The 13,661-nt window shown below is 63.1% G+C and overlaps 1 protein-coding gene and 1 long non-coding RNA gene across 5 annotated transcripts; one reads left to right on the plus strand and one right to left on the minus strand.

The window, feature by feature from the left end:
• Positions 1-1,785: 1,785 nt before the first annotated feature.
• LOC140639578 (uncharacterized) lies at positions 1,786-4,738 on the minus strand. 4 transcript variants are annotated; one of them, XR_012036238.1, is made up of 5 exons: positions 4,602-4,738; positions 3,709-3,802; positions 3,206-3,306; positions 2,967-3,090; positions 1,786-2,826 (listed from the first exon to the last, which is right to left on the minus strand). It is a non-coding gene; the product is annotated as an uncharacterized lncRNA (long non-coding RNA). The 4 variants fall into 4 exon arrangements; XR_012036239.1 differs by lacking the exon at positions 2,967-3,090 and having other exon boundaries at positions 1,786-1,907; XR_012036240.1 differs by lacking the exon at positions 2,967-3,090.
• A 1,018-nt stretch (positions 4,739-5,756) lies between these two features.
• On the plus strand, positions 5,757-7,821 carry DIO3 (iodothyronine deiodinase 3). Its single transcript, XM_072839963.1, has one exon. It carries the CDS (start codon positions 5,863-5,865, stop codon positions 6,775-6,777), a length of 915 nt encoding a protein of 304 aa, XP_072696064.1. The 5' UTR covers positions 5,757-5,862; the 3' UTR covers positions 6,778-7,821.
• The last annotated feature ends 5,840 nt before the right edge of the window (positions 7,822-13,661 follow it).

Genomic DNA, 13,661 nt, shown 5'->3' on the forward strand with positions numbered 1-13,661 from the left:
CACCGGCGAGCACACCGTCCATGGCATCACTGGAGCTCTGGCAACGCCCCCCAGGGCCCCCCTCATCTTCCAGCTCTCGAGCCACGGCCTCCTCCCCTGTGACTGACACACACCCCTGCGGGAGGGGGTCCTCCGGGATGATCCCCAGGACTCGGAGACTAAGGCTAGCCCACCTCGGGCCTGGCACAGCCGGATGCCCATTTTAACCCCTGGACATTAGGAATCACAACCACTCAGGTTCGAGGCCTGCGTGAGATCTGCGACGGGTCCAAGGCCCGGGTGGCGGACGTTGAGGCGGGAAGCAGAACCCTCCTCTTACTTTCACCTTCTCCTCTCACGGGTGGGAACCTGGTACTCCGTGGCTTCCCACAAGGGGCTTGAAATGCACCGTGGATCGAGGCTGAGAACAAATAAGCGGACACACACACTCACACGTGCTCACACACCTGGCATTGCCCTGCACACATGACACATTCATGACATCAGGCTCACCTCTCAGTTGAGAAAACTGGGGCTCGGAGAAGCTAAGGGACTTAAGGTGTCTCTCTGCTGGCTGGTTGTACCCCACCTGTTTCCAGGGAGGGTAATGAATGAACCCAGCAGATGGACTCAAAGTGGCCCTGTACAGTGAGGGTTCAGAGGAGGGGTGGCCCGTCACGCAAGTGGCCCAGCACCCCGCTGGCCCCAAGAGGTCCCCAGGCACCCATACAGGACCTCTGGCTGGTGCCGGCTCCCCTTCCAGAGGGGCCTGGCCGCGCACCAGGGAGCACTGTGGATGCTCGGTTGTGTCTGCACTCGTGGCGGGCACACTAGTGCCCAGGGTTTGAGGGTCGGGAGCACCAAAATGTGAGGGCCCATGGCAGGAGCAGGGCGGACAAAAGAAAAGCTAGGACCAAGTAACAAGGCCACAAGGCCACAGATGCCTTCCATCCTCCAGTGGGGGTCTCACCAGCCCTAAAGCAGCATGCAGGGGCAAGGCAGGTCCTATAAAACCTCCTAGAACCTCCTGGCCTTCTGGAAGGACAGCACAGGGAAAGCATTGGAAAGTAGCCACCCAATCCCCTTGCGGTGCCGATGAGGCCCGAGGGAGGGACGGAACATGTCCCCGTCATACCGTGGGTGGCCTGGCCATCACCTCCTGGCCTTTCCCCTTGGCCGGGAGCTCCGGGCCTCTAGCCCTGGAATGCCACCCGAACCCCTGCTCCATCCAGGCCCTGGGGCTCTGACAAGCTCTCATGGCCTGGCTCCCAACCTGCCCACCCCCCGGGGAAGCCCACCAACTCCCCATTCCTACCTCAAGCTCCCCGGAGGGTGCCAGCCGGGGCCTGCTGTGTGAGGAGGCGCGGAGACCTGCTGTCATAAGGACTCCCCCAAGACCAGACCAGTGAGCCCTCGGCCACTTCTCCCCCGCAGGGAGTCCACCCGGCAGGCCCGGCCACGCTGGAGTCCGGAGAGGCGGGAGAAGTTTGAGAAGTCGTTCTTGAAGCACATGACATGTGTGAGCCCAGTGATGGGAGGCCCAGGTACCCGTGGGAGGCCTGCTCATCCCAGCAAGGGAAACGGATTGGCCCAGTGGCCGGGGGATGGAGGACGCCTTAGACCCCACGCCCACGGGGACTTCCCAGGGACCGTGCTCTCCGCCGCAGGTCCCGTAAGGCCGCACTGGGCGCTGACTGCCCACATGCCCTACCTTGCTCACTGCTGCCAGTAGGCAAAAGGGCAGAACGAAATACCTTGAAATTCTCCAGAAACAAGTTTCCAGTAAGTCCACACCACACCACTCACTCGTTTCACAAAGGTTTATTGGCTTCTCCTGGGTGCCGGGAACAGGTGGCTGCAAAGGATCCCAGCCGAGCTGAGCAATGCGGGGGCAGCAGGATGGGGGTGAAGCACAGCCCCCCTGAGCCCTGCAAGGGAGGAAGGCCCAGGGTGGAAGACACAGGGGGCAGGGAAGACGGGGAAAGTCCTAGCTCCCTCGGGGGTGGGGCAGGCTGAGCCCCGGCAGAGGTGAAGAGGTGGAGAAGGAGGAGGAAGGGAGCGTGAATGGAGGCTCAGAGGCTGGCAGCGCGTGGGCTGGCAGCGTGTGGGCTTGCCCGGAGGCCCGTGGAAAGGGAAACAGAGGGTCAGTGACCAAGGAGGCTGAGACCCTGCTCAGTCAGAACACGGCCCTGGCTCTCCGACACCTCTGGCCAGGTGTGCAGGCTGGCCCACCTCCTCCCGGGGCTCAGGAGGCGCTCCTGCAGGTGGCCCAGCCTGCCCCGTGGAAGTCTCAGCACCCATCTCCCTGGTCACTGGCAGTTGCTCACCAGGAGGAAAGCAGAGGCTGTGCCCACCCGCCCACTGAGCCTCACACAAGGCACTGGGTGGGGGGTGGACAGAGCCTGGGCAACCCCCCTCCCCAGCCCTCCCTTGCCCCCTGGGAGACAGCCCCGTGAGAATGGCCTGGGAAGCAAGAAAGCCACCCAACCCTCCTTGGCAAAGCCAAGCTCTCGTCGCCTGTCCCCTCCCCCCACCCCCTTTCAAGTGGCTCCTGGACACCAGATGGACCCAGTTCAACTTGTCCTTCCTTTTCTTTCCCCCGCCCGCCCCCTGCTGGAGCCCTGAGAGGGCAGGCAGGAAGGGGGGCAGGCCGAGCCAGACCCTGAGGCTTGGGGGAACGGCCCCAGTTCCAACTCTGGTGACCCCAGCGCACAGCCTGCCAGGCCCACTGGGGCCAGACCTCAGGGCCTTGGACGGAGACTCTCACTGCTGACCCCCCGGGACAGGTCGGGACAAGATGAGCAGCTGGTAGGCAGGGCCAGGGCCAGGGTGAGCTGATGCTGTGCCCTGGGGAGAAGGAAGGAAGGTGGAGCAGGAGCTCTTGGGGAGGCGAAGAGGATTCAGCAGAAGGAGAAGAGGGGGATGGAGTAAAAGCTGCCAAGCCTGGGCCTGGCTTCCAAAGCCCTGGACCTTGGGTCTGTCCTCACCTGCACAGGGGGCTGTGGGAGCCAGATGGGCCTGAGCACCCTGTCCAGTGTTCTGGAACCCTCAGGTATGGAGTGTAGCCTGTCCGCCCAGGAATCAAACAGAGTCCCCAGAGCAGTGACAGTCCTAGGAATAAGTGCCCGTTCTCCTGAGCCTCCCTGGGGTTGGAGGGAGTGCAGGGTCAGGGGGGCTGGGAGCGCCAGCTGGCAGAGGGGGCCAGAAGGACCAGTCTTATACATACCCCTGAACCACTTCTTCCGCACATCCACCAGCACCGCCACCGGGTCCCAGGCAGCAGAAAAGGCTCTCCCAGCCCCAAAGTGGCTTTTTCACTTTCTGAAACTGAATATGGGAAGGGGGAGGGCTGCCTTCCCCTAATATGGATAGGATGGCTCTATCCCAGCCTCTGTGCCGATGGGGTCAGGGCCCAGGGCCTAGACCAGCAGCCCCCAGCAACCAAGGAATCAGGGCTTGAAAGTTTCTCTGACAAAAGTTGGCATTCCCCTTGTCCCTGCCCCGGAGGGGCAACCCACACCCCCAAATCTCCTCTTAGAGACTTGCCAAGCAGGAGGCTTCTCTTCCTACACTCCCCCCCCTCTCCAAAGTGTGGAGTAGGCAAAGAAAAGAAACGATGTGCTAACTCAGAGGTGCCCTGGGGAAGAGGGGGCAGCAAATGGGACTCGCCCCCCCACACACACACACACACCCAGCCAGGTTTGGCTTGGGAGGAATTCTCTAACCCACCTGAAGGACCCCTACCCCGGAGGGGGAGAAGAGCTGGGACCAGGCTGGCTCTCCTCCAGGCAGGGAGTTCCTGGGCTGCGCAGCCCCAACATCCCTGCTCCAGACAGCAGAGAAATCGCCAGGCTGAGAGAGAGGTGGGGGGGCTGCATCCAAGTGCCCCCCACCTTCCACTCTGGGTCTTGACCTGCCGGAGCTACAGGTCCAGAGGCAGCTTCTGGGGCACAGGGTCCCGCCAGGGCCTTGAAAACTGGAGCGGAGGACCTCGGCCCAAGGCAGGGCGCCTACCCCCGCGCCCACCGGGTGCCGCTGGGTCCTGGGGGTCGGGGGGGTGATGCCCGCCGTGCAGCTGACTTCTCCGGACCTCCCTCCCCGCCGCCGCGGCCGCGGCCACCGCCACCGCCGCCGCCGGGAGCCATTCGCCCTCGCCCTACGCAGCCCCGCGGGCTCCCACCTCGGCCCAGGGCGCGAGCGCGGTCTCCGTCCCGGAAAGAAGTTCGGCGGCCGGTGCCCGGGGCGCACGGGGCGCGGGCGGCGGCAGCCCCGGGACCCCGCCGCCGGCGCCCGGGAGAGGTCCCCGTTACTGCGAGGGCGGATCGGGAGGCTCGAGGCCCCTGGCCGTGCGCACCTCGCCTGCCCCCGCGCCCAGGCCTCGCCCCGCAGCGCGAGGGGGGCCAAGGCGCAGCGGAGCCCGCGCCCGGCGCCGGGGACCCCAGGGCAGGGCACGTCCCCGCCTCGCCGGCCCCGCGCCCGCGTCTCCGGCCCCGCGCCCGGGCGCAGCGAGGCATCAGAGGGTCCCTGCCTCGGCGGCGGGGCCGACCAGGGCCCCACGGAGTTGGGGAGTTGCCCCGCACCCCTAAAAGCCTGCACACACGCTCTCGGTTGAAAGTACGCACTTTACGCGTCCGGGCGCCTCCGCGGTGAGTCGCGCCGCCGCGCCCGGGGTCGGCGAAGGTGGCTCAGCTCGGGCGCTCCAGTCTCGACGTTCCCGGGGCAGAGAGCAACGTCCGGGGACGCACGGGACGGGTGCGCCCGGCGGCCGGGGCTGCGCCGGGCGAGGCGAGCGGCGGGAGGGGAGCGCTTCGGCGTTCAGGCAACAGCTACCCCTAGTGGGAGAGCCGCCGGGGCCGGGGCCGCCGCCGCCCCGCGCCCGCCGCCCCGCGCCCCGCGCCCCGCGCCCGCCGCCCCGCGCCCGAAGCGCTCGCGGGCGGCCTGGGGCGCAGGCACGGCGCGGCTCCCCCGGCGCTCCCCGGCCCCGGCGCCCGGCGCTCCCCGGCCCGCGGGCCCTGCCCTCCGCGCCTCCCCGCCGCGCCCCGGAGGCCGCTGACCCGAGGACGGCCGCGCCGAGCGGGGACGCGATGGGACGGGGCGGGCGCGGCCGGGCCGGCGCGCGGCGGGCGCGGGCAGCGGCGGGGGGCGCGGGGCGCGGTGCGCGTGGCGGGGCGCTGCGGGGGGCGGCCGTGTGCGAGGCGCGAGTGTGAGCGCGCGCGGGAGGCGGGCGGGCTCCGGGAGGCGAGCGGCGCCCGCGGGCGAACGGGGGAGGCGGCGGGGGCCCAAAGTTGCCTCCTGGCGGGCCCGCGGCCCCGGCGGGGCGGGGGTCGGGGCCGGCGACGCGGCGGCCGCGGCCCCGGGCTCCCGCGGCACCTGGGCAGCGGCCCCGCACGAGCAGCAGCGGCGGGGGCGGCGTTGGCGGCGGCGCGCGGGAAGCGAACCGGAGCTCCGGCGCGGCGCGGCGGCCGCCGGGGAGCTCGGCTCAGGTGCGCGGCGAGGGGGGCGCGGGCCGGCGGCGGGCGGCCAGGAGCGAGGCCGCGCGCTGCGCTCGCGCGGGCGGGAGCCGCGGGATCTCCCCGGCGGACGCCCGGGTGCCCGGTGCGGCTCGCCGTCCTGGGCGGCAGCGGCGCCCCGCGCCCCGCGCCCCGCGCCCCCCGCCCCCGAGCGCCGGCTCCGCGGCCCGCCCCGCCCCGCCCCGCCCCCGCCCCCGCCGGCCCCCGGCCCGGCCGCCCCGCCCCCGGCCCCCGATTTCTAAGGCATTGGCCGCGCCGCCGGGCGATCCCTCCGGGCTCAAGTTGCAAGGGGGCGGGCCCGGGCCGGAGGTGGAGTCTCCCGCCAATTGAAGCCTCGGGTATAAAGCGAGCTCCCCGCACGGCCGAAGCGCAGATGCCTCGCCAGGCCGCCCCGCGGTGGGCCGTGGGGGACGGTAGCGGGCCCCAGGGGGCTCCGGGGGCTGCAGCCACCATGCTCCGCTCCCTGCTGCTTCACTCCCTGCGGCTCTGCGCCCAGACGGCCTCGTGCCTCGTGCTCTTCCCGCGCTTCCTCGGCACGGCCTTCATGCTCTGGCTGCTCGACTTCCTGTGCATCCGCAAGCATTTCCTGGGCCGCCGCCGCCGCGGTCAGCCCGAACCGGCCGTGGAGCTCGACAGCGACGGCGAGGAGCTGCCCCCCGACGACCCGCCCGTCTGCGTGTCCGACGACAACCGCCTGTGCACCCTGGCGTCGCTGAAGGCGGTGTGGCACGGCCAGAAGTTGGATTTCTTCAAGCAGGCGCACGAGGGCGGGCCAGCCCCCAACTCCGAGGTGGTCCTGCCCAACGGCTTCCAGAACCAGCACATCCTTGACTACGCGAGAGGAAACCGCCCGCTGGTTCTCAATTTCGGCAGCTGCACCTGACCACCGTTCATGGCGCGCATGAGCGCCTTCCACCGCCTGGTCACCAAGTACCAGCGCGACGTCGACTTCCTCATCATCTACATCGAGGAGGCGCACCCCTCGGACGGCTGGGTCACCACAGATTCCCCCTACAGTATCCCGCAGCACCGAAGCCTGGAGGACCGGGTCAGCGCGGCTCAGGTACTGCAGCAAGGTGCGCCCAGCTGCTCTCTCGTCCTCGACACCATGGCCAACTCCAGCAGCTCGGCCTACGGGGCCTACTTCGAGCGCCTCTATGTAATCCAGAACGGCACCGTCATGTACCAGGGCGGCCGCGGCCCCGACGGCTACCAGGTGTCTGAGCTGCGCACCTGGCTGGAGCGCTATGATGAGCAGCTGCACGGCGCTCAGCCGCGGCGAGTGTAAACAATCATTGGACAGTTGACTGAACTTGGCGGGCGATGCCTTCGAGCCTTCGAAGCCCACGTGCAAATGCCCCAAACGAGTCAGATTTGCCGAGGGCCCAGGGACACAGCTGTGCTGAGCCAGGGATGGCTGGCTGAGTCTGCGCCCCCAGCCAAGCTACCTGAAAATTCCCCGCCCGGACTCTGGCTGTGACTGCCCCTCACCTGTACCTGCCTGGCGGGCTGGAAATCCCCTTCTGAACTCGAGGCCACCCTCGCCTGGGTCCTCCCCCGCCCCCACACTTGTCCCCGCAGAGGCCCCTGCCTCTCTCACGCGCCCCCCCCCCCAGAGAGAAGAGCCAGCGTGCCTTCAGCCGGGGCGCAGAGGGGCCCCTCGCGTAGAGACAGGCCATGCGCACCCTGAGCGCAGCGGGGTTCCAGCAGCGCCAACGGCTGGCCCTAGTTGCCTGGCACCCACACCTGTCGTTTGCAGGGAGGGGATGCCCTGCTGCTTTTGTGTCTATTTCTTGTCCCTGAGTTGGGGGTGGGGGCTTGGGATGGGGAAGGGTGGGCAGGGTTGTTCCCCCCCCCCCTTATTTTGGGTGCTGGCGAGCCCCACTGCTGATGACGAGCCGCCTCTAACTGGTCTTGACCACGAGCTGGTTCTGAGTTGCAGGGGGGCTTGCAGCGGCGCCTAAAACGAGAGGGGGAAAGTACTCTGGGTTTCTGTGAGGAAACCACCATCAAGGAGGGGTGGAAGCGGGGGGTTGGGGTACTGTTTCGGGACCAGAGAAAGCCGGCTTGAGAGGCGCTGGCGAGGTTCGCAGCGCCCCAGGGAGAAGGAAGAGGCTGGGGCTCCTGGGAAACGGAAACGGGGTGTGGGTGGAGGAGTCCGGGAGAAGGAGAGATCAGGGGAGAGCCTGGAGACCCCCAGCGAGCTGCCGACTGTGGGGCCAGGAGGTGGGAGGCCCCTGATTCCAAGGCCATTTTTGAGTGTTTTGCTGGAAATACTCCCTGTATATAAACTTCTTTTACGCTACAATAATAAAAGCTTGAAGTAAACTGCTTTCGGGTTGCCTTTGGTCCCTTTATTTTTTTTTCTTTCCTCTGAATAGCGGCAGGAATTAAACACAAATCTCTGCCTCGCGTCCCCATAGTGACCCTGGGGGGAAGGGTGGCTGCGAGAAGCCGACGCTGGCAGGGGCGCAGGAGGGCAAAGCACACGTAAAGGGGTGCGTGACGGTGCCCAAGGGGGTACACATGCACGCACACACCCACGGTGGGGAATGTGGGATTGGGAGGAAAAACCGAGAAGCGGAGCCGGGCGGGGTCCTGGAAGGAGGCGGGAGAGGCAAGGGGGTCCTTACTTGTCGCCGCGCGCGCTTGCGCTCACGCACAATTACAGCTGCCCCTGCAGCCGCCCGTCTAACTTCCCCGAGCGTCCGATGGTGCGGGGGAGGGGGCGGGGTGGAGGTGAAGGGGGGCTGTGGACCAGGTAGGACTGCGCTCCCGACCACCGCGGGCGCCTCGGCGCACCTGGCTCCTCCCTGGCCCCCTTCCCGCACCTGGCTCCTCCCTGGCCCCCTTCCGCACCCGGCTCCTCCCCAGCCCTCTTCCCGCAGCCCGCTCCTCCCCACCCCCCTTCCCGCACCTGCAGAGTCGTCTCCCCCTACCCTCCAATCCCCGCCTGGCTGCTGGGGTCCGCGGGAGGTGCGACTAGCACAGCGTACGAAGGCGGAGGGAGGGGACACGGGGAGGGGAGGGCGGGCTTGCAGCGCCACCGCTCCAGGAGAAACACCTACTGCGGGGCGGGGGTGGGGTGCGGTGCGACCCCCGCCCGGGACACCGCCCACCCCCACCCCCACCCCGCGCCCCTCCTCCGCTTCCCCAAGTTGGAGCCAGACCTCGCCACCACCATCCGCGACGCGCTCGGGGCTTGGGAAGTGGAGAAGGGGAGCGAGATGGAGTCGCGGAGAGAGACCGGAAAGAGGGGGATGGCTGTTGCGGGGACGGGGGCTGGCGGGAAGGGGGGCCTCGGCGTTTGGCACCGCTCGGCGCCCGCAGCCCCGGCCGGGCGCTCCCGCGCGACCTCGGCCCTCGCTGTGTCCCCTGCTGCTCCCTGGGGGAGGGAGACGCTGGGAGCACGGATTAGCGCGGCCCCCACCTCGCTCTGCTAGCGACACCTGGAGCGGAACAGTGGGGTGGGGGGAGCGCTGGGGCGCGAGTCTGCAGATCCGGAGTGGGGGGAGCGGGGCAGCCGAACTTCTCCGGCCCCGGGAACCCAGCACCGTCCGGGTCTCGGGATGCAAGGAGAGAGTGTTAGCTAGTGAGCGCCCGAGTGTGAGCGGCGCGCGCGTGAAGGAGAGGGGAGGGCAGGAGGGGGTCTGCAGAGGTGAGGGGGTGCAGCGGGCGGGCGGATGAGAGGCCCCTGCTCCACCGACACCGCCTCCAAGCCCGCGCCCAGCCCCCACGCTGCTCCTTTGCGAAAAGTTTTTGGAGCTGACACCCTGAGCTGGGGTTTTCTTTTCTTTTTTTTTTTTTTTTTTTTTTTTTTTTTTTTTTTTTTTGCTTCAAAAGTCTTTAAATTGAAAAAATAACTTTTAAGAAAAAATTGGCACAGATGGTATTTCTGCATCTCCTCCCCTCCCCCTCCTCCCGCGCGCTGCTTCTCACCCCAAAACCCCCCGGGAAGAATCCGGAGCCAGCCGCACGGACGCGGCTGGGCGCCGAGGAGGGCCTGCCCTGGGCTGCGGCAGGCGCTGGCCCCGGTGGGGATGCGGTGGCCCGGAGGGCAGCGGAGGGCGGCCCGGGACCGCACAGCCCGCTGCCGCCGCCCCTCGCGCCGGCCCGCCGCCTGGGGTCTAGCCGGAGCCCCTGGGCGACCTCCCTCCCCGCGGAGCCCGCCCCCCACCCGACCTCCTCCGGCTTCCCGGGCCGCAACTCGGACCTGCAGCTCCCGCCCCTGCCCACGCGGCCGCCTCGCTGCGGCTCCCGGGAGGGGGTTCGGGCACCCCCCTCCATTTCACTTTTCCCTTCTCCCTCCCACTCTCCCTTCTTCCCCTTCATCTTTGCTTTTTCTCTCCTCCTTTTCCCTCGTTCCTTCCTTTCTTATCTTCTTCTCTTCCCTCTCCTCCTTTAAAAACCTCTCCTTCTTATAAAAATAGTGCGTGCTCATCGAGGAAAACTCAGAGGAGTCCGGGGAAAATAAAAGCAACCCAAGGTAACCTCAGGGGGTGAGCGCTTTTCGAACGTGCCTCTCCCTGTCCCCCCACATTTGTAAATACATACTTTAATAACAAGAGCGCGATGCTCCTTTTGTAGCCTGACATTAATTTTTGACTCCTGGTACCCTCCTTCCCAGGTCAATAAAGAAGTCTGGCATGGCACCGCTGCCACACCGTCAAATGGACAGCGAGGGATGGCTCCAGGGCGCTTCAGGTGTGAGGCTCACTGCCCAGAAACGCAGTGAGCAACGTGTGCACACGCCCCGCACCACTTTACCGCAGCAGCGTGCCTTACAGGGAAATGGCTGGGTCAAAACACATGCACATCTTTAAAGATGTCTGGTTTGCCGTATTTTGCTAAACTGCCTTCCAGAAAGTCTACTTGATTTCAATGTTTTGTGTCTTCCCAGTGCTGTCTCTTCTTCATTTTTAAGTGAAAAATACGAAGATAATACATAAATCCATTCTCGGTATTAAATTTTAAATACAGAGGAAGGGAGAGCAGAAAAAAATACAGACCTCACTTAGAGCAGGCTTTTTCAAACTGCCCTGCGGGACCCAGCGGAGGGTCATGAAATCAACTTACCAGATTAAGTCAAGCATTTTCTAAGAAAGGAGAGAAAATAAATACAATGTAACTACCAGCATACATTTCACCTAGGGTAATCTAGTTTCTGAAACTTCTGTTTCAGGGGTGTGTGTGTGTAAATGTGTGTGTGTGTGTGTGTGTGTGTGTTTACAAGCTGGCTGATGTGAAATGTATTTCTCCTGAAGGAGGAATCAAAAACGTTTGGAAAGGTCTGCAAGCCGCCACGACAAAGTTCCCATTTATCAGGGATACCCTCCTGAACTGTGGGGTGTGTTTCTTCCAGACTCTACTTCGCCTACTGACAATGGTATGTGAGTACATTCCCAGATATAGGTTCCATAATCAGGATCACGATGCACAGTACTTGATGACGGCCCCCACCACCCACACACACCTTTCTCCTGCCAGTCCCTACCCGACACCCTTTACCCATCCATACATCTAGTCCAAGCAGCTCGGTGCTTGCGGGCCAGCTTGTGCCAGATGCGTGGGATGCCTGGGCCCCCACCCACACCCCGGGAGGAACTCTGCCCTCCAGGAGGGCTGGATCAGTGGGGAGGAGGGGGCGAGACAGCCATTATTCTTATGGGGATTTTATTTTTTTTAAGATGTATTTATTTATTTGAGAGTGAGAGAGAGCCTGGGGGGAGGGGCAGAGGGAGAGGGAGACAGAACATCAGGCAGACTCTGTGCTGAGCACGGAGTCCTTCCAGGGCCTCGATTTCATGACCTGAGCCGAAACAAAGTCAGACACGTCACTGACTGCACCAGCCAGGCACCCAGTGTTCCTACTGTTACCATCACCATCATCCTCGTCGTTAGTGCTCCTGAGGTCCGCTGTGGGCTTGGCAGCACGGTGTGGGGAGAGGGAGGAGGGCATTCAGAGAGCTCATACAGAGGGTCTCGCCTGCCCCTCAAAGGCACAAGTGCCTCGTCTCGGAAGACACAGAGAGAAGGGCGTCCCTGGTGCAAAAGGCCAAAAGGACAAGTTGTGTTGGAAAATCAAACAACCCCCAGTGTGGCTCAGGGCAGAGGTGCAGGGGAGGCAGAGGGGTGATGAGGAGCGTCGGGGCCACCTGGGGAGCCTGGGGATGACATCTTGGGGTCTCTGGTGAGCCTCAGGGATTGGGGCCTCAAACAGGAGAGCAGGAAAGTCAGAGGGGAGGGGAAGGAACAGCAGACACCTGGGGATGGGGGTGGGTGGGCATGCCATCCTGTCACCACTGACTGACACCACCTGTGCACTTGCAGGAGTCAGGCTGCCTCTGCCTTTGACCCAGCAACTGTCCCCTGGGCACCTACCCCAAGGAGACAGTCAGACTACCAGGCACAGAGGGAGGGAGGTATCCTCTGGGTACCGCCTTATGCCATGCAGACACCCCTCTGCGGAGAAGTCATGTCCCAAATCATGGCACTACCCATGGGTGGAACAGTAAGAAGTGAAATCTGAGGGTTTGCTCTAGGGGCTGGGCACCAGGCAAAGGGCTGCACCAGGGTTATTCATTTTGGTCATCCTAAGATCCCTCTTAGACAAATACAATTATTAGCCCCACTTCACTGATGAACAGACTGAGGCTTGGCGTGGTCAGAGACAGCTGGGCCAAGGTGTTACGGGCTGAATTGTGTCCTCCTCCAAAGTTCACACACTGAAGTCCCTAGTACCTCAGAATGTGACCTTATTTGGAGATAGGATCTTACAAGAGCTTAGGTTAGGATGAGGTCACTGGGGCGGGCGGGCCTTGATCCAGTACATTGGTGTCCTTAAAAGAAGAGATTGGGACCCAGGTGCACAGGGGGATGGCCATGTGAGGACACAGAGAGAAGGCAGCATGCCAGAGAGAGCCCCCCACTGACCCCTGGATCTCCAATTTGCAGCCTCCAGACCTGTGAGGAAATATTCTGTTGTTTCAGCGCCCCCAGCCCCCGGCCCCCACGCGGGGTACTTTGTTATAGCAAACTGACATACGGGCCATGCGTGGACGACTAAGTGACTCTGACCACAGGCCCCTGTGACCCCAGTGCCGGGGGGTTAACACCAGGCTGCACTGCATCATTCAAGTGGCCAAAATGCGTCAGGACACTTAAGATGTCCCCAACCCGGACCAGGTCCTCCCTCTGTAGTTACGTGAAAATGCAGCTTATAGGACAGTGGGTCTGAATTGGGCAGTGACTGTGCGTGCTCTTTTTTTAATATCTGCAAAGACACACACACAGGCAGCTCTAGAAAAATCTACCCCGAGGAATTCACAGTAGCTGTCTTTGTGTGGGTGGGATTATGAGTGTTTTCTTACTTTCTTCTTGTTGCTTGTCTGTAGCCTCTGATTTTTCTGTAGTGAATGTGTATTGCTCTTATGACAGAAAAATAAAACTAAAAACAGCAAAAAATCAGTGGCTGTGGCAAGTAGGAACCTGGAGACAGGGAGGCCAGGGCAGATAGAGGATCTGGCTGGAGGTGGTGAGCTCTGAGCCAGGTTCCCTGGGTGGGAGGTGAAAGTATTAGGGGACAAATGGGAGGGAAAAAGGGGGGGGTAGGGTTGCTGAATAAAACACAAGAAATAAAACACAAGACACCCCATTAAATTCGAATTGTAGATAAACAACAAATTTTTTAATATAAGTATGTCCCAAATAGTACACGGGATGCACTTATACTTAGTGAGATGATTATTATTATTCATTGTTTATCTGAAATTCAAGTTTAATTGGACATTCTGGGTTGTTTCTTTGTTTTAAATGTGACAATCCTAAGTATGGGTGGGGGGCAAAGGTGGACAATAGGACAACCTCTCTGAGGTTCTGTTCGTGGTGACCTCACAGCTCAAAGGGCCTCAAAGTGTGCAATAGATGGAGCCAAAGTCTCTAAGACCCTCTGTTCTGTGTTCCCCTGGGGACATACAGAAGCCCCCAAAGTCTCCGGAGACTGCATCTGGTGAGCCAAGGAGGAAGGGACACCAGCCCTGCCAGCTGATGATTTGCAGGGCCCAAAGCAAAATGAAAATGCAGGGCCCCTTGTTCAAGACCAGGGCAAAAGTGCCATTAAAGGTACAAAATATAAAGCTTTTGCCTTTCTTTCATGGTACCTCAACTTGTCGT

This window comes from Canis lupus, chromosome 9 (genome assembly GCF_048164855.1).
Source record: "Canis lupus baileyi chromosome 9, mCanLup2.hap1, whole genome shotgun sequence".
Lineage (NCBI taxonomy): Eukaryota > Metazoa > Chordata > Mammalia > Carnivora > Canidae > Canis > Canis lupus.